The sequence below is a fragment of the Diadema antillarum genome, unplaced genomic scaffold, assembly GCF_040938485.1.
Source record: "Diadema antillarum isolate AM-2024a unplaced genomic scaffold, OU_Dant_1.0 scf00000007, whole genome shotgun sequence".
NCBI classification, from domain to species: domain Eukaryota; kingdom Metazoa; phylum Echinodermata; class Echinoidea; order Diadematoida; family Diadematidae; genus Diadema; species Diadema antillarum.
The window spans coordinates 3260554-3287833 of NW_027270896.1; the positions used below are offsets into that span (position 1 = coordinate 3260554).

General features: G+C 37.4%; 2 protein-coding genes across 3 annotated transcripts in view; both read right to left on the reverse strand.

The window, feature by feature from the left end:
- LOC139717241 (sushi domain-containing protein 4-like) overlaps positions 1–8097 on the reverse strand; it is a 460810-nt gene extending 452713 nt beyond the window's left edge. Inside the window, exons 1-3 of one of the 2 annotated variants that reach the window (XM_071628746.1) lie at positions 8074–8097; positions 4789–4841; positions 4006–4203 (exon numbers count right to left, since the gene is read on the reverse strand). In XM_071628746.1, the coding sequence (XP_071484847.1) occupies positions 4006–4203; positions 4789–4834 (244 nt within the window). In that variant the 5' untranslated portion in view covers positions 4835–4841; positions 8074–8097. Of the gene's footprint in view, positions 1–4005; positions 4204–4788; positions 4842–7788; positions 7882–8073 lie in introns of those variants that run through there. The other variant, XM_071628740.1, reaches the window with a different exon arrangement.
- A 12729-nt stretch (positions 8098–20826) lies between these two features.
- The window catches only part of LOC139716660 (serum response factor-like), a 33961-nt gene continuing 27507 nt past the window's right edge, over positions 20827–27280 (reverse strand). The window contains exons 6-9 of the mRNA XM_071628189.1: positions 26596–26636; positions 25328–25468; positions 23842–23924; positions 20827–20985 (exon numbers count right to left, since the gene is read on the reverse strand). Of these exons, the coding sequence (XP_071484290.1) occupies positions 20827–20985; positions 23842–23924; positions 25328–25468; positions 26596–26636 (424 nt within the window). The remainder of the gene's footprint in view (positions 20986–23841; positions 23925–25327; positions 25469–26595; positions 26637–27280) is intronic.

Below are 27280 nucleotides of genomic sequence, written 5' to 3' on the forward strand. Positions count from 1 at the left end.
TTTTCGCGAATTGCTACTGGCATTCAATGCATGTAGTGTAGACAAAAGCTTTCGCGTGCATTTTAATTTCGCGAATTTTGGCGCTCGCGAAATTCGCGAAATTAAAGTGCACGCGAAAATTCCTCGTTTTACAGTAAATGAATGTCTAAGTGGTATACATTTGATTCCTAATGTCACTCTAAAGCTCTATCACTTTCTCTCTCACTCTCCTTCTATCTATACACAAAACAGACCTTGAACTGTCAATTATGTAAATAATGAGTCAATGTCATTGCCTCACAACTTGTCATATATTTTGTACATCAAATCTTCAGATTTCAATATCCGGGTTTTTTTTTTTTTTTTTTTGTCCCAGTCTCAAATCTTATGAACATATTTGACAGTTGATTATTGTGACACTCTTCAGCCAGGAATAACATGCTTTACACTTTCATAGCAGAAGAATTGAATTTTCATCATATTTTTACATACACCGTATGATCAAGATGGAAAATTGTGATGTAATGACATCATCAGCTCACTCATTTGACTATTTGTTTCAACTGTTTGAGAAATATTTTGCCAAAATTAGCAAATCCTAGTTTTACTCTGATTTTGATCACATTGTCACTGTTGTGCTTATAAAATCTTATTTTCCGTATCAGACAAACTTTTAACTGGTCTTTAATTCCCCTTTTATAGTCATTCAGTGGATATCTGATTATGAATTTTGACTTTCCTGAAATGTCAAAGAGTCCTAAATTTTCTTCTTGAAAACATCACGTTCCAAGGTTTTTTCTCTTGACATTTCATTTTGATTACGAAAACAAGTTCTCATATGGATTCCAATTTTTAAACCTCGGAAGGATTAGTTTCTTGAACGCTGCACAGACAATTAATGTGACTGACTCATGTCAAAAGTAACAAGTATAAACACAGATCAAAGCATCTCACTCATTGGCATCAAACAATTTAACCCATTGAGGACAGACTGATTTTGCTACAACACGCATTTCCCATAGATACCTGCCTGAGTATACTCGGGACTCGTCCTCAACGGGTTAAGCAAAATCTGAATAATCGTCATGTTTAAACACATTAGGAACTTCACAATGCTCTGTTAACTTGGAATAAGAGGACCAAGTTTTGATTGATAAAGAGAGCAAGAAATGAATGATAACTACACTGTAATTCATGTAAAAATAATTATTTACTGCACATGAGAACACACAAGTTCGTGAGAAGAAATGTCTGTGAAAACGACCATTTTCTTTAAATTTGACTATGTACGATGTTGACAGTGGGTAGCATGGTAGTCCACTGTTTCATGAACATGAATGAACAAATAGGTCTATCACCTTTAACAAAAGATTTAAAAAGAATCCACATCATTATTGAACGATGAAACAAAGACATTTTCTTGAGATTTTCATCATTATATAATTTAAAAAGACAATGTGAAAAAACGGCCTAAAAATATCTTACTGTGTCTCCATCAAAACATCTCTTACAAATCACATTATTCCACAGCAATCTCACTTCAGTGATAGTCAAATGAAGCAGAAATTTGCTCACTACATTCCACAAACATACATACAGATACACAAACACACACACACACACACACACACACACACACATGCACACACACACATACACAGAGCATCAACATTTTTATGGTAGCAGAAAATGCGCAAAGAAATACCTTTAGAAGTGCTGCCTGTCAAACATATACTGTCTCTGTGTGTGCCACACTGCCACTAGAGGGCAGTCTGCACTTTTAGCGCCACAGTCTGTGGAATGCATGTTTAATGCCAAGAGTAATACCGAGCGTAGAAGAGGATCATTTTCTCTGGCTATGCTTAGAAGAGATATATCCAATAATCCATTAAGCCCTACTGTGTATCTTCTAAATACACATAACATTTTATAAAGTGGCATTTGGGAAAAATAATCTGCAGTTCACAATCATTCGGGGAGGGAGATTGTTTTGTTTAGTTTGTTTGTTTTTTCCAAACCCAAGAAGCAAAGATATGTTTATGAATCATGTCTTCTAGTTATTACATGCAAGCAATTATAATCATAGTGATTATGATGATGATGACAGGAATAAAATATATATATGCTGCTTAATCTCTTGATAAAGGGTTGACATTTCAACAAACCTAAAGGTATTCCAGAAATCCAATTTTTCCATCAAAATCTCTGTACACCTTTATGTCAACGTCTGTTGCTAACAATAAAAAAACCTTTGTGGAAGGCTTGCCTAATATAGCAACAACTAATGTATGGAAATTATCTGAACTGCTCTCAATATGAACTAAAGCTGGGGATTAAAGTTTTAAAACGAATGTAAACTTTTGGTTGTTTTGTCAAACTGATAAGCAACTTCCAATTCCTCAACAGCTTTGGAGCTTTTTGTGGACCTCTTTGTTAATAGAATTTGAGTCAGAACCAATTTGTATTAAATATTTGTGTGACAAGCTGGCAAATTGCCTATGAAAATCTTTTGTTCTAAGATTGTGCCTCACATTTGACTTATGATGGAAAACTCCTCTGTTCCAAAGAAGTGTGACACCTGCTGTATGAACTGTGAATTTCTTCCAAGTTTTGTTACTTGTTAAAATAATCCCAAAACTGCAGCTCTGTTGAAGCTATACCGGGATGAACAATCCCTGCTGTGTGTCAACAAGGGTGCAGAGGTGCCATAATCATAACCCACATATTTACAATAAAGGTGGTTGAACCCGTGCAAGTAAAAATAAGGATGGCTCCTTACAGGACACTGGAACCAGAAGAAGGCTGCATTATGATGATATGATTTGTACCATGGATCATGAGGTCACATGAGCAGACGTAGCTGGGAATGTCATTTAGAAGTATACGTTCCAAGGGCATCTGGCAAAGACAAAACCACTGACTACAGAAGGCTACAAACCCCTCAGTGTCTGGTTCAAGACCACAGGGCAGACCCTGCAAGGGACACTAGCAGAGGTCACATCCAAATACCTAGTCTTACTCGGGGTGACTATCACAGACTGGGCAGCCTCGAGAAAGGCCGTAAGGGGATAGAAATGTTCGGCCCCCTAGAGTGTGAAAAATTAATGACAATGGCATGACTGTTAACATTCAGACGTTAAAATCAGGAAGATTCAAGGGAGCAATCTGATACCCCATTTATACTGTGAGCAGGTTTCAGAGCTTCCTCGAGGAGGTTCGAAAGCCTGCTCTGAAAAAGCAGCCTCTCGTCTGTTTATACTGCTCAAGAAAAGCAAGCCCTAGCAGGCCCTAGCAGGCCAAACTGGCTCCTCCCCTCCGATACATGGCGCAGGCTTTTGTGCGAAAGTGTGCAAGTTGCACAGGTTTTGATTAGCTGGGATTGGTCGCAGCACTGGGTTGTTTATGTTAGCGGGCGATGACCTTCAACGATAACTTTGGGTGGGCTAAGAAGTGGCTTCTCGATCATTTATATTCTATAATGCAGCAGAGGCAGCTATAGTGGGCTGTGAAACGAGCCCCCGTAGGTGGTTTCAGAACCCGACCTGATCGGACCTGATCAGATCACCTTCTGTCTGTCTGAGCTGAAAGGCTGCTCAAGGCTGCTATAGTAGGATTTTTTTACTTAGTATAAAACAGGTTACGAGAGAAACTTGAGTGTAACAAGCCTCTCAATGAGCACAAATGACTCAAATATCAGGGAGGCATTTAGTGTAAAGTATAAATTTCATAGGGTCAAAATTTTAACACGATTCAGGCAAACCAGAAACTAGCTCAAAAATAAAAGCATGTGGATATGTTTGCTTGCTATATGTTCCAGTAGTTCATGTATTGACTCTGCGGGAATTAAAAACATGTGAAATCCATCTTATCCGCCAGAGCACGAAAAGTTACTCACAAGAAAATATCCACTTTTACCATACGTTCCCTTGTCGGGACGTTATAAGAAGATGTTTTAGTTTTCAGGGAGCCTCATGCAAAACTGGTGAGACGTGGCAGCTCTGCAATGATGACGATGGCTTGACTTACCCACACACGATGGCTGGTGAGGGGGAAGCCAGGCGCCGCTCTTTGTGCATATAATCTTTGGGGGGCCGTCGAGAAGGTAGCCGTCATCGCAGGTGAAGCGGAGGACAGCGTGGACTGCGAATTCTGTGGGTGTCGCAGTCTCGGGCGGATGCCGGGCACCATTCCTAGGGGTGCCCGGATCAGGACACCCGAGGGCACCTGTTTTAAGGAAAGCAGGGAAAAGTGCTAGATGAATGACAAACAATGGCAATGAATATTGCTCACACTTTCCTAACAGGAAAACATAAAAATCCATCAATATTCAAACAATCAAATAAACAAAAGCTACTGTATAAGTGAGATATTTCACACAGGGAAAATATTCGCAAGCCGTGTATAATGTGATACCTTACAAAAGGAAAACAAAATCAAACATTTTACTTATTAAATTATTATCTATCCTAATACCAGTTACGTTTTTACAAATTCAAAAGACAAGAAAAAAAAACTGCAAGTTATCTTGCAAATCAATCATACAAATATTTCCTCAGTTACAATTAATGAATCAATACAGAATACCAAAGTATTATGAGTGCATGTGCAGAGAGCATTTGTGACCAAACCAAGGATAATCATGGGGTCGATGAAATATTCCAAATGCAATAAATATGTTCCTAGCACAACTCATGTGTTCATACTACTAATCTGACATCTAGTTAATGCATAAAGATAAAATCTATTTTACTGTCTAATCATCAATTTCATTTAAATCATACATTCAGAGTTTTGAATTTACTCGCTTACCACACAGCATCCATGTCACAACAATCAATGAAACCTTGGTCATCATATTGATCCTGGGAATGTTGAAAGAAAATATAAGGCAGGTGTAACAATGCTGATTTGTGTATATACCCAAAGAGGTTCAAGAGCTGGAGTTCTAAGTGGTTACAATTATTCAAACAGCTCAGTTTTCTATGGATGCACGAACGAATTCTGCAGGTGCATTTGTGCCTTTAATGTTTGGTGTTGGAAGCACTATCTTTCTTAACAATCTGAAGAGTCATTTTGAATTCTTACTTAATATCAGGTATGTTTTGCTTGTTAATTCAGTAAAGGAAGTTCAATTTTCCTGAGGATATTACAAACATGTCATAAACTAAATTCAATCCCATCCAGAAATAGTTGCAAAAGTATAAATCAGACCTGTATGTTGTAAAAGTGTTTGAAAAAGAGCCTCCTGGAAAGCCGATTTTTTTTTCACTTTCTTCTAAATTCAAACAAATTAAACTGATATGGTATAATCTCCATGTATAGCTCTCTATGAATTGATACTAAGACTAGTTCCCATACATGCCCAGTGGAGTAACTTTGATATTTATTTCATTAATACTTGCACAATTTCCAGTCATTAATTCCCATGTCTTTGCAGTTATGTATCACTCATCTTTTATTAATAGGGATAGCAAAGAGTACCAGTAATTACTATCAAAAAGACATATCTTCCTTGAAGAGTGGCTAGGCATTATGGAACATGATATGAATCAATTGTTTTCCTATCTGTAAAGTAGATCCATTTTGGCGCATGCTTCAAATATTTTTGAGTGGCAGTATCAAAAATGGGTTCAAAGGAACACAGTTGTGATAGTCATTGCCAGTGGCTCTATCTGGGGCTTGCATGCATGTCCATTACTTTGCACACATGGCTTGCCAGAAATCTGGCTCTGTATTGCACTACTATGACAAGGGTGGATTGATATCCTTTTTTTCCATAATGTAATCCAGTCACATCACTCTAACAGTGGATTTTTATCCATGATAGAGATATATGTGCCTGAACTAATATTGCTGGCAGTGGTTCCACTAGAAGGGAAACATCATAAAATTGGTTTTTATTGTCGCCAAGCCAATCTATGCAACTTGTTTACATATCAATTTTGGGAAATTTATTTCACAATCAGCAGGAGAGAGCAGTCTTGAAATGTGATTTTTCTGAAATTCAAGTTCTTTTCCAAGCATTTCAAACCGACAATTTTCTACCAGAGTCAGGCACGCAATTCAAAATCTGCACACAAATGGGAGCATGTCTGATGAGACTTTGGCAAATTTCCCAAGTCTGCAGCAGCGTTTTACCAATCGTATCGTGTTAGAGCAGCTGTGCGCGTGCTTGACTGCATAACACATGTAAGCAGCATCAAGCATGTCAATCTATGCCACTCAGCTCAGTAAATGAGGAAAATCGGGACAAAATCAGGGGGTTCCAAATGCTGTGCCAGGTACTGTAAACGTCAATATTTTCGCGCGATTAATTTTTCGCGCTGCGCGGCTCGAAAACATATTCGCGGGTTCTTAAATTCGCGCTCAGCAGCAGGTTAATACACAGTCGCTGTTTTCATCCAGAGCCTCTGCTACTACAGCTTGCTATGCCAGCGTACAATAAGCGACGTAGCGAGCGGCGCGAGTGCGAGTACAAGCGCTCAACTACGTAGTACTGTACATGTATTTTACTCGATACGTATACTGTAGTACTAGTACTGTAGTCGCGGGGATGTAGCACACCAATCGGCCGTGGGCTTGGTGCGTGCGGTGCATGCGATGATACTGCTATATGCGTAAACATGTCTGTACTACGTAGCAGTATCATCGACGAAGCGCACACAATTCAGCCCGTTCAAAATGTGCATAGAAAATTGCGAAGATATATTCGCGCGTTTTTGAATTCGCGCTAGCCGAACGTAGCGCGAAATCCGCGAAAATTAATGTACCGCAAAAATTTCCACATTTACAGTACTTTGCACGAATAATAGCCGATTTTTTTTAAAAAAAGTATTGAATGTCTATTATAAGGCACGTAATTATACATTTTGGGGCATAATTAATCTTCTTTTGCTACAGAACTTCACTTTTCAATTTCTGGTGGTGTTAACTAGTTGTGACTCCAATCTCTTGAACCTCCTTGGTATATTTAACATTAGAATCAAAGATTGATTGTCAAACATGAGCTGGTTTTATGATGCTAAATGAATGTCAAGTTACAGTCAATGTAGATCTAAACAGACTACACATAGCTCAAATTATCTAAATCCACTCATGGACAAGTAGTTCACTTGGTTTTGGGGTAACACCATTATCGTCAGCAATAAATAATCCTGCAAAGTGCAATGATTGTCAATAAGAGGCAGAATACAAAAAAATAATAAATAAATAAATAAATAAAGATAATAATAATGCATCCAAGCCTGTTTTTGTAGTATTACCGGTAACGTAAGTAGATTATTAGCAGTACTGCTATGGGTGCCGGATAAGATTTAACGTGTGTTAGATAGAAAAATCCTTCTGTCCAGAGGAGTCTTTTATCATTTTTTTTTTTAATACTTTATTGGCTCTCCTCATCCATGAAGCCAGACGCAGTCTCCGCGGAACATATCCCCGGCGACCAGCTAGCCAGATACAGACCAATCTTTCAGCACGTCAAGATTCTAGTTTATATTATCTTTTATTGCATGTATTTTAATCCAATATACAGTAATTACATTCTGCTAGTCCATAGTCCTAATGCATACGACCGTCGATGACGAAATTTCGTAAGTACAAGAAAACACTAGGTCACATTTTATAAACGGATATGCCTGGTGCATGGTGCCACTGCACTGCTACGCAAACCCTAAGGTGTGGGACTACTATTTCGCGATGGTGGTCTATCTCAGTCATAGTGAAGAATACATGTGCAGAAGACAAAACGGAACGGTACAGTAGATGAGTAGATCTATATGCGTAAGCACATGAATGTGTCGATGAACATACCAGTATTGCATGTGTTTTGTGGTGCCGATAGGAAACATGATGGCATAGATATCACAGCTTTGGAACACCTTGAATTTACCGATAATTTTTGCTGTTTTTTCCAAGCACGTACAGTAAACATGACCATAAACAAGTTGTTTACCAGACTCAATAACCTTTATTCAAGGCTCTGTTACTGTTTCCAAAGGATAGATGACTGGATGATGATTTCTAATTTCTAAACTCCGTACGAAGCAAAACAGAAGTAACGTTACTAGGATAAAGGAATGGATATAAATAACTTACTTCAAGGGCGAAACGAAAACAGTGACTGAGTGAGTCGTCAGAGACCATTGACTTACTGGAGTCAATACTGTAGGGGTCTTTCGTCATGGCAGGATCCCACGTAGGGGAATTCCCAACGTAAACATCCCGTGCACGTGCACCCCCACATTGTACGAACGGTTCGATATGATCATTGTGATTGGTGGGCTTTTTGTTTGTTGGTTTGTTTTTCTTTTTATCTCTTCCTTTGTTGCTGTCTTCCGATCCACGAAGGAATAACACTGAAATACTAGTAAACTATGTTTAAAAGAGTCGTTTAGTTGTGGACTCAGTCTCATCTTGGTAGAATGTTAGTTGACACTTGACACAGTTTGACAGTTTGAAATTTAAGAGACAAACAGCAATGTTTCTAATTCCATAGTTTCCTCATTTCAGCCCAATTTTCCATTATAAAAGTCTATTTGAACCCCGGGAGTTTCAATATGGTCACTATACTATATAACATTCCTGGACCACATTCATAACAGCAAAATGTATTTATATTTCTAAAATCTAAAATTGTCATGTTGTGTGAGCCTCTAATATACACAACAATACTAAGCCCCACATATTTGGCTCTGTCTCATGGGAAATTAGGGCAAGAAGATACACAGGGGCTGCTGAACTTTATGGGGGGGGGGGGCTCTGGCATGAGGGACAGGGTAGCACCTGTTTGTTGTTGGGTCAAGGGTCAATGCTAACTGAGCAATGTTGTGTATAATACACAACCCTCAAACTAGCAAGAGGCAAAGCACTCTGTCCCTCAGATAGGACATAAAATGGAGGTCCCGTGTATGAGAGAGTAATAACTCATGCACGTTAAAGATCCCACTTCATTCATTCATCACAAAGAGCATGCAGGGTGTTTAACCCGGTGAAGTGGTCCCACCTCACATCCAACTGGACCCCATGGAAGACCAGCTTAATGGAGCTGAATATGGGCTATCCAGCCATCTTCTCAGATGGAAATGAACAAACAAACAAACTTCTCAGTGCAGAACTCTAGGGAAGTCATGGGCTTCATTTTCCCCCTGTTTTTTTCAATTTCTTTATTTAAAGCCAGACGTGTGTGTATGGGGGGGGGGAGGGGCTGCAGCCCCCTCAACCATCCGAGTTCAGCAATGCCTAGTAAATGCACAAGTAAATTAAAAAACTGGCACATACCCCTGCCGTTTACGCACTCATGTTCACTTAGTTCACTATTTCTCTTTCAAACTTTGGCTCTTTCAGACACATGGCTCACTAACCATGTCAAGTCACATCTATTGATACCCCTCTTTTTATCTCGCTTTGAGTTTGCAAATGGACATATAATATGTGCATTACTAATTCCATGCATTTGCACACATGAACTCACACACATCATATATATGTATATATATATATAGTTGAAAGAAATTGAACTGAGGCGGGACGTTGCTCTCGATCTTAGTCTCCCTTTTATTTGTCAAGCTTTCGGCCCGTCATTGGGCCTTCGTCAGGACCTACCAACAGAACGATTATTATATGAATAGCCTGATGTGTCATATAATATATAATGCAATTTCACATATTACCAATCTTTTGAATTATTTCCTTTATATACACAAATCAATCATTCAATTCAATACAAATATCCAATCTAACCTCAAATCATCATCAGAATAACATCATATGTCCAAAAATATATATAAATAAATTCTTATATCATAATGCTGCCATATAATAATCATATTGTCTTAGCATGATAATCACAAACAGAGTCATTATACATATATATCATATTCATATATACATATATATATATATATGTATATATATATGTATACATGTATATATATGTATATATGTATATATATATATATATATATATATATATATATATATATATATATATATAGAATAGCATACATACTTATGATACAGGCCGGCAGTGCACGACAAAAGTTATAGTGCATGCAAAATATAACGATTGCAGACGATAACCCACTATTGATTTGATATCGGTTTTTGCTCCCTCATTTTAATCATCGAGTACTGAATCCCGCACCTCATCGACGCGATTGCGCCACAACCGCGATATGCTCGATATTATCGTTATTCTCGATTCTCGCTGGCTATGCCAGCAACTTATCTGTGTGGGACTAGACTTTCAGCGGTAGATTTAAACATGCCAAGGAAGCTGAAATGAACAGGTTCGCTACTTTTACAGAGACTGATCTATATAAACAGTATCTTAGACAATAAGGACATAAAGGATGCCATCAAATACGCCCTACTGTTCTGAAAAAGGAATCAATCCGACGGATATTGAGCAAGTCAACCCAAGATTTGTGCCGCTTTCTCCGTACATTCTACGCGGAAGTGCGCCGTGGAAATGGGTAGCGTGTGTACAGTATACGCTAAGCGCCCTTTGATCACGCTACGCTATTGAACTTTTACTACGACATTTACAACACACTCTCGGAATCCACTTGTGCAGCAATGGTGACTTCAATGATGCCTGGCACAAGCCTTGTGTTTAAATCCAGTAGATCCCTTATCCTACAAAACATCATCTAGTCCTGGTCCTGGACCCACAGTACAGTAAGTAAACTTAGGCGTCTAACGTGTTACTGCTAGTGTTAGATCCATGGTAGACCTATTGTAGGGTCAAGTGTTAACTATACGTTAGCTCTGTCGCTCGTAAGTGACGTAGGTCTAGTAGTGTAACGTTAGGCCAGGGCCCCTAGACCTAATCTATCGTAGGGCCTAGAAATCGTTGACCCTAGACTCTATATTTGAATTTGGATCTTCAGGATTTTGTCCACACCTGTTAAAAAAAAAAAACTGGTATTATTGCTTGTCTAGACATGTGTAGCGTTAGAGTCTTAAATGATCTAGGCTTTCGTATTTTTTCAATTTATCTTGCCTGGGTATGTATGCTATTTTATATAACACATAGTGCATGACATCTTAATGCACTATAACAAGTACCAAGCACCTCCAAATTCTGAATTTGCCCTCAGGCAATTATATTCAATTTGGCCTGCGGCCTCATTGAATATAACTGGCCTTCGGGGCAAATTCAGAATTTGTCGGTGCTTATATTGTTATAGTGCATTCAGCCTCATGCACTATATATATAATATATATATATAGTGCAAGAGATAGTTCCCTTTCCAAATGTGTGCGGTGCCTCATTGTTGGTTGCATATATGAATGATTGATTTGTGTTTATAAAGGAAATAATTCAGAAAATTGGAAATATATAAAATTGCATTACATTATATGACACATCAGGTTATTCAGATAATAACTATTCTGTTGGTAGATCCTGATGAAGGCCTGATGACTGGCCGAAAGCTTGACTGAATAAAAGGGAGACTCAAGATCGAGAGCAACGTCCACCTCAGTCTAATTTCTTTCAGTACATATATATGTATATATATATATATATATATATATATATATATATATATATATGTATATATATATATAATACATATATATATATATATATATATATATGTATATTCATTTATTCATGTATTTATTCATTTATTTATTCAGAGATGAATAGATAGACAGACACAGATAGATAGATAGATAGATAGACAGATAAATAGATTTGTGATAGAAATCATCCTAAATAATTTCACACAAAACATTTTATTTGTAAATTTGTCCTTTTCTTGGCCTCTAATCCCTTCTGCAGCTATCTCTCTCCCTCTCCCTCTCCCTCCCTCACTCTCTCTCTCTCTCTCTCTCCCTCTCTCTCTCTCTCTCTCTCTCTCACTTCCTCTACCCAACAAATGTCATTTGCATAAGAATTTGTATGCACAGATCTATATCATTTTTCCAATCCTCAGAACATAAAAAATGATGATTCCTTCTGACAAAAGGACTAATGACATTGAAAATAGAGTCTTCTTTATTTCAAATGAGATACAAGGAATAAATTAATATTTGCATATTCTTATTTACGAGCATAGACAACGAGCATACAAGCAGTGACAAAGTGAATGTAAGGCTTACATTGTGTGGGACACTAATTAACAAAATTTAACTCTCACAACTATGTTCTTATAAATCTTACATTTGTCCGCATTTCAACTCTTCTTCGACATTAAGCAGCTTTCAAGCAAAATGGTAAGTAAAAATGAATTTCCTTCAGCAAAATTAACAAAGAGGAAAGTGAAATAATGCAGGTGTCAACTTATGATTACATTTGCACTCTTTATGTCCACTAATTCAAATCATTTTTACACATTTTTTCAGCCACGGTGACTTCATCTGTGACATTCAAACAGTGGGCAACACTAAAGAACAGAAATAAAACGGACATTTTTCCCTTAGCTGTCTGAGTTTCTAATCACTTGCGCATTGCACCAAGCTTTAGCTAGGGAGGACCATATCTCAATCTAACTCTGTTGTGTGACCATCAAATCCAAACATATAAGGTATATTATGTATCTTTCCTCTTCCTTTTTCAAACTGAAAAAGTATTATCTTGTGACTACGGGCAAACTTATCAGAATTATTACCAGATTCAATCTTAATTTGAGAACTTTTTTGTTTCCATTTCCCCTTGGGGAAGGATGCTGAGAATTGTTTCACTTCAGATTGGTCAGATTGATGAGTTCATGATCTCCAATTCAAAGCAGAGGAAGATAGTAACTTTTTTTTTTAGTTCCAATGGTCCGACGTGACCTTTCTCTTTCGATTCTTTTCATTTTCTGCTGAATGAAAGGTAAAAGCACTGCATTAAAAAGGGCATTCCAATGTAAATGTCAATACACATCTTTGTAAGTGATATTGCAAAATAACTGTTGATTGAGTTAATAATTTGATCTCTTTTTTTTTTTTACATTTGAGAGACCTTAAGGCACCTTAACCAAACTTGAGGAAACCAGTAACAAAAATTATGTATCTATTACATGTATCAAAAGTGAAATGTTTGCCTAATCAAGTCTAAGTAAATATTTTAGCTTATATATGGGTCCCACTTCCTCTGGAAAAGAAACATTATGATTTGCAACAAAAGACTACCAAGTTTCAGCAGCCAGGAACTATATGTATGGTTTCACTTGAATTGATTTATACAGCAGCTCAAAAATATTTAGGCACTTAGAAATAGTCAACAAATATTAAAGACAACTTTACTTTCAACAACAAATTCATGACATGTACTTGCACTTTTTACTGAAGCTGGAACAGAAGGGAATAGACAAGAGAAGCAGGTTTAAACATCAACTTTTTAGATCATCAAAATGTTTACCTGCTTTTGTTACACAGAATACAACATTTGAGCCATCAGGCAACATATAGGTTGCTATCAGAACGTTCCAGAATTGCATGTTACAGTTTGTACACATTTTATATGATTGTTCCATAAATAATAAAACATTGGCAGTTTCATAGATCCTCTCAAGACTTTATATACACGATGCTCCATAATTACCATGCACTCGAGATATTTGGAACAACCATTACAAAAAAATTTGCTTCATCTCTCTGTACAGTATATACAGGTCTATTGCAAGAAAATATTTTACCTCTTATAGGGGAATATAAGGCAGGCACTGTACAACCTTGGTATCTTGTGTCATATATAGATACAAAAGTGAGAAGCAAGTGAACAGAATGTTTGGAGAGGAAACAAAACTCAGACAAGATCACTTAAACTACATCAATAAAAGTGGTGGCTGGAAGTAGCCTCCATTTCAATAGAAACAGTTTTCAGAAAATCAAAGTTGTAAATGGCATCAAATACATTTATGGCGCTCACTCTCTCTCTCTCTCTCTCTCTCATAAGTTAGACCCAAGTTCCACTTGCATCAGAAGAGCAGTGAGACCACCTCTTGTCTAACTATGAGAGAATGAAATAAATCAGAGGGATGGCCATGTATCATATGGTGACACACTGTTACACTGAATTAATGGTTACCGTCATTCCAAGCCCAAGCACAGTTTTGGAAAACCATCCCAATCGATTTGCTGCTCATAACTTCACTTTGCCTCAAACAAAATTAAAGGAAGATACATGTGACATGCATTCCATGTAAGGTTTAGACAAGAAATTTGCATGTAAGACCAAGATTTTGCCTATTACGGGCAAGTCACTTTGGACATAAAAACAAACATAATCATAATAGTCCTGCATGATCATGTCTGTGCCCCTCCTTTTTGAGCAAAATTGTGTCAGGCTAAGCATTTGTTGCTTTTGGTCTTTTCTTTCCATATCTTGTAAATTTTGCTAGTCTATATTATTTAGACTAGAAATTACAAAATAAACACTTCTTAATCAGTAAGCAACAGTTTCGAATTTTCTTTCAAAATGAACCTTTACAGCAAAACTGTCATGGGGCTTTAAAAACAGTTGATTCTCAAAAGCTCTTGAGACAGACTTATTCCCGACCACAAGAGTACCCAAGTCGATTTTAAAATGCGATCAACCTTTTTGGATGCTTTGCTATCACAGGAAATTCTTTTCAAGACAGGGTTTAGTATGAATAGGAAATAGATGATAATCAGGTTAAAATACTGCTAAGACATTGACAACTACAGCACAACTCTAAAAGTTAAAATTAAAGTCATACCAGTATTGTTAAACTTGGAGTCCTGTATCCTGGCTACCATACAGAAACAAATGTCAACATTGCATTTTTATTCTTCAGCACAAGCCATTATTACAACTTCAAAATTGTCCACTGACAAAGCAATGATAATTCAGTGTAGTATAAATACACTGCATAACATTACACACCTAGTCAGCAGGGTGTTTTGCCATTTTAACATCTGGAACTTCCTGTAACAGGAACAAAGCTCTGTCTCTCTGCTTAAAGGGGATGTTCAGACAATTTCCATGATTTCACATCAAGTAGTTGATAAATCGCCAGCTCTATATATCTGTGGAATTCACTGCCGGTCCTTAAACAGAAAAAAAGAAAATACTCTGAAAACCCCATAACATATTGCCCTGAACAAAGATGATGATGAAGGAGGTTCACATTATTTCAGAAATGTAGCAATATAATTCCATGACAACACTGCTTGTTTAACAAGTCCACCTGTTAGAATTCATGCATGCTTTCTAGTTATGTTCTGCTTCCTTGTGCCCCCACTTATGCATTCTTATGGTAAAACTGCTATGTCATCATCCTTGTTCACTGGTTTCTTATAAATTTTGAAAATATTCTTATTCTTTATCCAAATCACTATAAATTCTGTAACTCTTTACCCAGTATAACTAATTTATAGTTGTTCATATGTAGAAGTCTGAAAATCACCCAGAGCTCTCCTTTAAAGGCATCATTTGAAAAGAGTCTTATTTTTTAGCATACGGAGAGATGCGCTTGAGGCTATTTCCCTGCTTAAAGGCAAAATTTGAAATTTAGAAGAAAAGCAGGTCTTTCTTTTAGCATAGGGGGATTTGCTTTCATGATTATTTTAGAATTTAGGCATGTTTCGAGTTCATTGGAAGCATATTGTACAGCAGAAAATAAAGCATTATTTTCATCTTTTTGAGGTGTGTGTGTAAACTCGGTCAGCCTAAGCAATGAAATTTTAATAAGCAGTAAGATGTTCCACTTTCATCGAGGCGAGGCTACATTTAAGTTGAACATGAATAGTTTATCATCACTTTCTGTGACCTTTGATCCTTTCTATCATGCAAGCGTGCAATAGCTAATTAAGATGGCACACTTAATTCATGTCAGTCTTGCAAACTCTTGGACCTTTAGCATACAGAAGTTCCAGTCACCTTGGCACTGTAACCCATTACATGTTGATTCTAGATTAGAATCTTTCAAATTCCAACAAGAAATATGCCCAATTAAAAAAATTATATGTATATATCAAGGAGAACAAAATTGGCAATTCTTGGTGTTGTCACAGGCAATCAAACTTTCTCATTCATCTTTCAGGTATTACATTTGCCAGTGTACCTGTAGCAGCACATGTGACACTCCAATGCACAAGAGACCCTGTGCAAAACTTGTCAGAAATAGCATGTACATGTCTACAGTACAAAATCCATTACAGGATATCCTTCATATAGGAGACATGTGGAATCATGCATTCAATCAATAAAAACATTCAAAGTGAAATTTTCTGCAAAGCTTCAATCAAATTCAAAAGTTGTGTGACAATCAGCAATTTCCAAGACATTTCAACAAAAACACAGTCAGATGGCATTTCAACATGTAGTGCGCCCCCAAGTGACAGCATGGCTACGAGGCTACAACTCGTGCAACTCAAAATGAGCACACTGTATTTCATTCTTTTTCCAGTTGCTTGGAATCAAGTATGTTGCCATGACCATTGAAACATAAATTTATATCATCATCAACAAAATATCACATTAAATGCAAAATGTTCGTATTAGATGAGGATGTAACTCTTAAGAGAACAGCATTTCAAAATATATGTTCACAGTGCCTGTAAGACTACAACAAGATTCCGTGAGACCAAGAAAATATTCCCATTCACATTTGAATTATAAGAAAGATCAAATATGTATAAAAAGAGAAATCAACACTGTAAAAATAATGTAAAAATTGTTATTCACAGCTCTCTGCAACTGTCAGTAATAAAATCCATCATATTATTACAATATGACTTTTCTTCTTTCTTTTTTTTTTCTTTTCCTCTGCTTAGATTGCTGACATGAGCAAAATGTGAGACATAACCAAAAATTATCTTCAATAATAAGTACTGTATTACCATGCACTTACTACCTCTGGAATGATGATATTAGATCAGCTATACTCAAGGAAAGTTCTACAGCTACTTGAAAATGGTTTGAAAAGTAGCATCTTACAATAAGTATACATTCTTGAATATAAGAAATATAGGCATGCATTGATTGGAAAAATGCACAAATAGTTCACAACTGCTCTGCTGAAATTCAACTTTACCACAATATCTAATTGAAAATACACCTATTCACTGAACTTACTGATTTATAAAATAAGAAAAAGAGAAAAGTGTCTTGTTTAAGATATTTGAAAGAATATTCACACCTTCGCATGGATGGTAATTTCAAAAAAGACATCCATGTATCAATGCATTGTATAATCACACAATTCTTGCACATTTTTTTTTTTCACTCCATGATGGCTGACACCAATCACTGAGTTTTTATTTGTTACACTTGCACCACCACTTCAGCCATTTCTTTGGTATGCATTCTCTCCCACACGTCCACAAAAGATTTCATCTTTGGGGGCAGCCTCTTACAAGAAGAATCACAAATCTTTCTGGGAAGGCTGCTACCACACACATTTCTGCACTTAAAACATATGCGTCCTTCTGGCGCCAACAAAGCATATTATACAGTGAGAATATATTGGGTAGCATTGAAAGGGACACAAGAAAATATTGTATGAGTTATAGCCACATGTCGTCCCACTCACAGATGACTGCTATGTATAGGCCTATAAACCAAGACAGTACTTTCCAGCGTTCCGTAACAAACAAACCTGCTAATACAATGATCATAATTCATAAATCAAACAATTCATCCCTACCAAAAACCAGTAGCCGATGTTTCACCATTTAGCCATGGCAATCGGCCATTGGATGCTGCTAATATGGCGCATGTTTGGCATATGAGATACAGAGTGGCAATGGACAGAAACCATGCACTTGTATTGTGTAGGTAAATTGCATGACAAAAATGATGTCATTGATTATCTGACACATGCGTTGCATTGGCAAGCAACTCCTGGGCCAATGAATCTGAACATTTAAAGGCACAAATTTGCTTAGAAATTCATCTACAAGGGAGCAGTCCCGACATACAACACACAACATGAAAAGGTCAACACAGGGATACAGTTTTGATTGATGCTCTTTTTGGATTTCCTTCTTTAAAATCCCTCTACCTTCCTCTGAAATTGTCATTGGGTAATGTGATATAGTGTTTGCAATCTGAGATCAACTGCCTTTCTGTGCCGAAACCAAAAGCAAAAACATATAAGGTAACGTTTTACAGTATTTTCACTTTGAAAATTCTGAGCTGCAAGGTCCCACATGGCATCAGAGCCTCTGAATAAATGCAAACTGCTTAGTACAATATGTAAAACAAATAAATAAATAAAATAAAAAAATAGTGCAGTCAACCAGTGTTGGAGCAAAACAATTTTGAAAATATTTTATTGGCATGGTAATTTTAGTTAAGAGATATCTTCATAGTGATAGCACAATGTTCAGTTCTAGTATTGAGTGACTCTTCATGCATTTGAATAGCATCACAGAGGTCAGTGAGTAGAGTTCAACGCTTTTTGAAACTAAACCACAAATGATGAACAGTGCCTTTAATTAAGTCAATTTCCTTCTCATTTCTCTGAAACAGAAAAGGTGTCTCTCAATTTCCTCCTAAACGACACTCTGATCTGTCCGCGCTCATGTCATCATATGACAAGGAATCAAATGTCAAGATGTATGCTTACAATGTATTAATATCAAACCACCAATTTCCCTACGACGTGAACATCTGTGATTGCCTAGGACAGACACGCTGCTTCCTTTCATATTGGACATGCTGATAATGGAATTAGCCATGTTTGCTATTACATTTAAAGACAAAAGTCTTTTCCGAATAGATCTATGTAGCAATGAGAGGAAAAGGAAAGTTAAGCATTCAGAGCACTATAATGACAACTGTTGGGACCAAGGCATGGACATTTCCAACATGTACTTACACACATTTCTCCCAAAAGATATCCCCTACAAATATACAAATTGGACAGATTTTGACATGCTAAAATAATGATCTATCTTCCCTCCAGGAAAGTCATAGTAGTTGCCAACTCTATCTCAATAGGGTGGAATTAAAGATGGCATGTTCTTACTTCAGAGCATTCCGGAAGGGTACACAGAAAAAGGATGAGATAATGTGATGAATGAATTCACCACTTTCCTTGGACAGGCGCACAATAGTGGGCCAAGAGAGTTTATAAGGTGAGCAAAGGAGATGTGTAAGATATCAGAGCTTCTCACAGCCTTTGACTTTGACATTCACTATTCATACAACTGATGTCTGGACAGAAATTAGGGTTCACTAAATGTAACAAGTCTTGTCACAGAACTAACTGACAAGTATTCATCCCATGCCTGGTGCATGTGCACAGCTGCATGCGATCACTCACAGCAATCACACCACTGCCTGCAAATGTGTGTGCCAATAAAACACCACAGACTTCTGAAATCAAAGCTGCTTTAAAGGGTGTGTACAGTTCTGGTCGAGGTGAGGATTTAGCTTTTTTAACGTTTTGCGAGATATTCAGAAACCACTATATGAGATGTCAAAGAGCATGCAATTCTAAGGGGTATCAAAAGTTTATTTGATGAAAATCGGTTTTGAAATGGCTGAGATATCCGAAAACAAGGTGAAACAAAGAGATCCTAATAAAGTTGTGGCCTGTCGCCTTTTATTATTATCACTTTTTTGGATATTTCAGCCATTTGAAAACCAATTTTCATCAAATAAACGTTGAATCCTTCTTAAAATTACGTGCTCTTTCATATTTCATAAGAGGTTTCTCATTATCTCACTTAAGAATGTTCAAAACATGAATCCCCACCTAAACCAGTACTGTACGGTCCCTTTAAGTTTGCACAAAGAGATTATGAGACCGATATTTCAGCATCATCCGATTTGCTGTTGACAGAACTCTCTGTGCATCACAGAAGACTATGCCATTGAAAACAAAACAAAACCAAAATCTTCTGCAGATTCAGGAATATTCATTCCAACGGCCATTTCGCCATTCTGAGATTATTGTAAAGATTTTCATGTGATGACTTAATGAAAGGGACCAAAGATTTCTTTCTTCTCATCCATTGCTAGGGGGTATTGTTATTCATTCACTATTCATAACCATATGTAGACCTCCCAACCATTCTGAATTTGGAAGGAAAAATCTAAATTCTGACCATTCCAATCTCATGTTTCAACACGAGTTTCCTATTTTCTTGATAATCATGATAGTAAGCAAATAATCAACGTTGGTGAAGGTGATGGGACAAACTATCACTTCCGAGGCGATCTGGATGTAGCTATCTTTCCGAAGCACAGCTGAGGAAAGATAGCATACACATTCAGATTGCCGAGGAAGTGATAGTTTGTCTCATTGCCTGAAACTAAAAGTTGATTATTTGCTTTATATTCCACATCTAGGGCCCTAGAAATTCCCATTTTATTCCACATCTGAAACCATTTTAGCTGTCTTTAGGTATCCTTATGGCTTAGGCTACTTATGCGCGTAGATGACAACTTACAATGAATTTGCTGTGTGCACTGCGCGGCACCGACGTGAAAGCGCGTTGCACTGTGTACTATCAAGTGACCTAGGTCACATGATAGTCCACAGTGCAACGCACTTTTATTTCGCGCGTACTCATCTTGCGTCAGGACTGTGTGGACTGTGTGGAGATCAGCGAAACAAAAGGGACTATCAACATAGAGTGTAACAAACTTTTCTTCTCAGGTGATGTGATGGGCAAAACTACGCTTCATCATGTGATCAGCTCTGGACCAATCATATTGCAACATTTTTAGTATGTGGAATATAAACACTCCTATGGGAACTGCTCTTTCTTTACTACGTTAAAGCCAAATCATTCCTATTTTTCAGTCAGAAAGGTTGGGAGGTCTGCATAAGTGACCATACATTAGGACTCCTTGTATTTGTGTTGGTATTACAGGTCTCATTCTCTGGAGATGATATAGACACACGTTAACAGCAACAATGACACACACTCGGACGATCACAGTGCTTTGGACTGCGCTGGGGCCTTGACTTGTACGGCAGCGGGGCTTGCTGTTCTGAGCGCGGCTCCCGCTATCTGGCCGGAAACCTGGGGAGGTGTCGATAGAGGGAGTGCTGCTGCTATGGCCGAGTTACTTGCCTGTGTTGTGGTGGTCCCCTGCAACAACGACGTGAACATGAAAAGATTCTACATTACATACAGGCAACATCAAAGTCAATTTCCATACAAGTATCATACACCGGGAGTTGTTTCCCATTTCACTGTGTTATCTTCTCATATGCAACCCAATAATCAATAAAGAATGCATCGCCATGGGTCAAACATAACTTACTCTTGCCAAGACATGTGAAATCCAATGTGCCAATCAAATGTGTTATACATGTAACAGGAAGTGGGGGAATCTCACAAGGTTCACTCAATTTGTGCTTGGACATTAAAACCATATGTCTACCACTGTTGTTTCACTGACACTACTTGGCAAAACAATACATACATATCAGATTGCTCCAAAAGAGGGTTTGGTTTTAACTCTAGTCAACAGGAAAATGCAAGCCATAGGAAGCCCACATGTTAATTTATATTCCACGTTAGAACAGTTGTGTGTTCAGCTGGGCTAATTTTTACTTGCAATAATTCAATACCAGAAACTATTTTTTTTTTTTCTGAAAATTGTCATATGAAAACAACATGACAATTGTGATAGCGTGTGAAAGAAGTTCAAGCAATAATTTTCTGATTGGAGCTGCTTGCAAATGTTGAGGATATCATTTTCTGCTGGTGCATGCTTGGTAAAGTAGTAGGTCGAGGCAAACAAGAGAGAGGAGTTCAGGTTGGGGGGGGGGGGGTTGGTATGAACTTCTAAATCCTGACTTTCATCAAAACTGCAACATAGTGCTCTATTCTTTTGCAACAAAATGCTACAATATTAGTCACAAAAATAATTATAGTTTTAGTGGCCATGACACAATTTTTGTTTGAACCATGCACTTTATTACAGACTGAATACAATTTGAAAATTTTTGGTAAATGCTCATACTCTGTGACTCATTCTGTCAACACAATATTAGAGCGATTCCAGTTACACACCATCATTTGCACTTGGTGATACCAAATAAATTACAAATGCCATGTCATTAAATTTTTTTTTTTTTTTTTTTTTTTTTTTTTTTTTAGTTAATTCAAAGCACCAAAGAACCAAACATCATAAGGATGGATTTCAAACTTTCAAACATTCTTTTATTTTAAAATGCAGGCAGGGAATATTGAGCTTTTAGGATTTTGAGTTTAAAAAAAAAGAACTCTAATATGTGTTATTTTCAGTTAACTTGCCTTACTCTGCAGTTTTTTCAGCTTTGATGTCTGCAACTATGTCAGGGTATGGTGGTGACAAGTCATAAATAATCTTCATCATTTCAGTGAAGTTCTTTGACACTGACAGGTTATGTGGGATTTTCAGGTAATGAAATAATAGGGGCAGGTAAATGTGGACAGCAAGTCACTGAATGGTTGACTGAATTCAAACAGGGTTTGGTAAAAAAAATAGATAAAATAAAATAAAAAATAATAAAAATAAAATAAATAAATAAACAAACAAATAAATAAATACATAAATACATAAATAGATAAACAAATAAATAAATACATAAATACATAAATACATACATACATACATACATACATACATACATACATACATACATACATACATACATACATAAATAAATAAATAAAAAATCAAATGAAGGGATTGGAGAACACATTAATGCCACACACCCTGTGTAAAAATATTTTAGTCAGAGACTACATTAAAACAGGTTGGTGTGACCATTTCGGCGCAAAAGATTTGAGTAAAGGGCACGAAAGGATGGGTGAGTATAATTACCCAAATAGTGGAATGGTGCCACATATGTAGTGTATTAAAGGACAAGTTCACCTTCATAAACATAAGGATTGAGAAAATGTAGCAATATTAGTAGAACACATCATTGAAAGTTTGAGGAAAATCAGACGATCCGTTCAAAAGTTATGAATTTTTGAAGTTTTTGTGCAGTACCCGCTGGATGAGAAGACTACTGCTGTGTATGAATAACTTAGATGTCACATGCGTACAACAATATAAGGAAAATATAAAGAGAATTTCACAAAATTCCATCTTTTGAAAAAAGTACACATTCCCCTGACTCCTTACCGACACATGTTATGGGTAATATTATTCCCCCTGCCTTTAGAAAGAGGCAAGTCAAGTGCTCTTTTATTATGCGAAAAAAGTGAAAATATGTTGAATTTTCTTTTACATTTTCTTTATACTGTTGTACGCATATGACTCACAAGTTGTCGTAGTCTCCTCATCCAGCGGTTCCAACACAAAAATTTAAAAAATTCATAACTTTTGCATCGATTGTCCAATTTTCCTCAAACTTTCACTGATGTGTTCTACTAATATTGTTGCATTTTCTCAATCCTTATGTTTATGAAGGTGAACTTGTCCTTTAAAGGTTTGAATGAGGGGCATGGGAGGACAGGTGGGTCTCAAATACTTGGGGTAAAGGATTTGGGTTAAGGGACTGTAATACAAGGGTTAATGTGATGCACTGGTTCAGAAGAGTTTGATTGAAGGGACTGTAATGATTGGTTCATGTAGAAAGTCTAGTAGTGCTAAGTATCATGCCAAAGGATTGGACTGGACAGAGAGATTGGTGCCATGACTTGTGAAGGTGTTAAGGGTTGGAGTGAAAGGATTAGAAAGACGAGTAAGTGTCACAAGTTTGGTGTAAGGAGTTTTGAGCACAGGGATCGAGAAGATGGGATGAAGAGAAGGGTTACAAGCAAAGGGTTTTGAGTGCAGGGACTACACAGATAGTTTGGTGTTACAGGTCAGGTGCTATGAGCCTGTGTAAAGGAATTAGAGATGGAGGTTGAAAGGGGGATTTGGTGTTAAAAGTCTGAGTGAGAGGTTTGGAACGATGGGTTGGTGTAAAGGTCTGGTGTGAAAGGGGATGACATCTTGCCCACCTGCTGACATGCTACATGGACTTGAATGGGAATCGCCGGAACCGTTCCCGTGAATGCCGAGCTGCTGCTCCCTTCCACGTTGGCTAAGTGGTCAAGGAGGATCACATACAAACATGCAGTTAATGCCACTTTGCATCACCTCTCTTACTCATTCACCTGCATTCTCTAGCTTTTCTTTCTTTTTCTTTCTTTTTTTTTGTTTAGTGATTTTTGTTGTTGTTTTTAAGCTACAGCAGCCCTCAAAACTAGCATATCATGGTTATGTGCAGTGGTCCTCTATAAAATAGAACTGGTGCACATGTCTAGACCACTAAGAATTACAAGAGGTCTTGTGAACACTCATACAGCTGATGCAAACAGTTTGAGACCTGCTGTAGGCATGCTTGTCCTATTGCAATAGAAAGTGTGCAAAGCTGCACTGATGTACAGTCAAATTGCCTGCCTAAACTTTCTTCTATCTCATAAATTGCCAGTCTCATATGCTCCTTCTCTTCAAAATGAATCATAAATGAAACGCTGTTTGCCATTTGATCATAATTCCCAAGTTTGACAGTAATTGACTAATGCTTTCACAAGTTGCTGAAAAAAACTTGTGCATTTCTGATGAAAATCTTTCCAGATAGTACATACATGTGTACATAGTCACCATAACAAAAAAGAAGTTCACTATAGACTATTATTAGAAAAAGAAAAAGGTGTCATCACATTCTAAAAGCTACTGACCATTAAAGAAAATGTTGATAAGATCATCAACAATGCAGTGTTACGAAGACTAAGAAAGCTTGCCATATGTGAAACATCTGGATTTTTGGACTGACTAAGCTACAGTTTTTTTCTTCCTCATATTTATGGCATAATGATGCTCAGGCTTGCATGCTATGTTATCTTGATTAGTAAATGAGTAAATGTGGTATGAGCAGGCAAGTTGGTTAGTATGTCACTAAATACATTATTCTCATGCACTGAAATTTTTTGGTGTACAACCTAATCATTCACACAGCCTGTGCAGAAGGAAACATATTTGTCCTTCATGTCAAAATTGCATAAAATATCTGTGATCAGTTATCACTGATAATCAATGCTTGTTTTATGTCCATTGTGGGGTATACAAGAGTGCCAATTCTTCTGCAAACTCCAAAAAAACCTCAATTCTACACTTTTGTAAAGGTCTTACTTTTCTGCTTTGGTTGTATCCATCTCACCCTCGGCATATATAATTCCAATTCCCTCTTATAACACTAAAGTAATTTTTTTGTCTCAACCAGGAAAGACGGCGAGAAGCTTTTTCCGTGTCAAAAGGGGGAAAAAAAAAGTGTCAATACTGGACTTTGCAGATAAGCATGCATCTTTCCTCTCTTCTGTGTGTGTGTGTGTGTGTGGTGTTTTTTATGGTAGTCTATGGGGAAATCAAACTTCCTGTTTGACAGTCGTCATTTGAGTGAAAAAAAGCCTGTTGTGTGACTGCGGTTCATCGGACACTATTTACCTTGGCTAACTTGCGCCAGGTGGGCCGTAGCTGTCTGGTAGTTGAAGACGAAGCCATCTGAGCCTGGTGAGGCAGCGTAGACCAGACCCTGGGGGGCGTGGTACATGAGCGGGGCAGCAATGGCATTGGTGCTGCCTGCGTCTATGAAAGAGGAAAAACACAGTATGATTTGTCTTTCAGATCAATATGTAGAAATGGTTATGACGGCTGCCACAAAAGTTATACCCCCTCAGGACTGTCCAGTGCTTACACATAAACTAATGTTTTGCGTGTAAACTCAATCAACAAGCAATATCAATATTATACAACTTCTCAAATTTCGAGATTAAAATGTAAAAAAAAAACTCCAATGTATACAAGTTCAAGAAGTCAGACATCAACATGATGCCACTGTAAATATCATTTTCATATTTTTTTTTCCTTACTCAAAAACTTCGCCATATATACTAAGTCACCTTTCAGAAACCGCACAGAATATCATGTAAGATGTGAAAATATGTTCATACTGATTTTAGTTTTCTACTGCTCTAGGCATCACTGCACATTCAAAATAACTGGCACACAATCCCAACCTGAATCAAAAACGACTGTGGGCCATCCTTTTTTTTCTGCATATAGGCAAAAGTAAGTGTGATTTTTCTGTGGTCCAGTTTGCCTCAGTTCCTTTTTGACCGACATTTAGGGAGCTTTTAGATTTTTCACGATGGGGGCGCACAGAGGGAAAAAAAAAACCTGGGTCTGAGCAAGCGCAGAATCGCGTATCAAAGTCGATCTATTTTATAACTCACGCGGCTGAGTTTTTCCACTGCGTGTTTCTGGGGCTATTTTTTTACGTCCGCTCAGTTTCACGACATAGAGAGCTACTTTCATGTACCGATCACATGGGGGCGCCATTTTTATTTTTTTTATACGTTGCGTCCCAGCGTAATCTAAAGCTACTTTTTCAACACGATGTAGGGAAGAGGAGAAACGTCCAGCCCAAGCGTCGCCTCAAACATCCACGCAGCAAAATCTAAAGCTCCCTTAAAATGAAAAGAATGACTCCTAACTAATATCCTCTACATCCACATACTGTGATGTGATAAAAAACAATGAATCAAAAAAAATGTGTTTTCTTGACGGGCAATATTTTTTGTGTTCTACTCACGACTGATGGATGTCTGTGGAGCAAGCCAGCATTGCTAACACTGTTGGCATTCTGCGACGGCTTGTGTCGTTGTCGCCGTGGAGGCAGCGGGAAATTGACGGGACCAGTGCGGTGGACAAACCTGACTGGCAGGGGCCAGTAAGGGAGGCTCCCTGTGGTAACCTGAAATTGTCAGGGGGAAACCATACATAATGACTCATTTTTTGTCTTATTCATAACATTCAATGAGAAAAAATGTGATACATTTGACTACTTCTTTGGCCACCTATCAAGAAAACTTCACTCACACAAGTCACTTCATATCCATCAGAGTTTTCATCAATGATCTTATATTGCAAGAATTTGTTTGTCAGGCATACTTTTGCACTAGAAGCTTGTTGTGTACATTTAGAGAGGTGAAAACATCACAAGAAAGAAGACAGAAAATTGGCGAGGTTAGACTTAACTTTAATATCAAATTTGCAGAAATATAGATAGGCTACTTAGCTTGGGAAATGTAAAGAAATTTGAAATAGGTGAAAAAATAGGGGGGGGTAGTTGTCAGTTTGATACTGGATACACGACTAAAGCACACAATTTGTGAGGACAGTTTAGGGGGAATATCATGGGTTTCCTCTTTCACAAGGTGAAAGCTTAACCTATGTATGTTCCTCTCAGGTTAACCCACTTCAATCTGACCAAAACCTTCAAAAAACCTCAGTCCACATCATTTCTCAAACCTGCCAGGAATGAACCATGTAATAGTGGTAACTGTAACACAGCTACATTCCTATCCAGTGCTCAAACTGATACACGACATATCAACT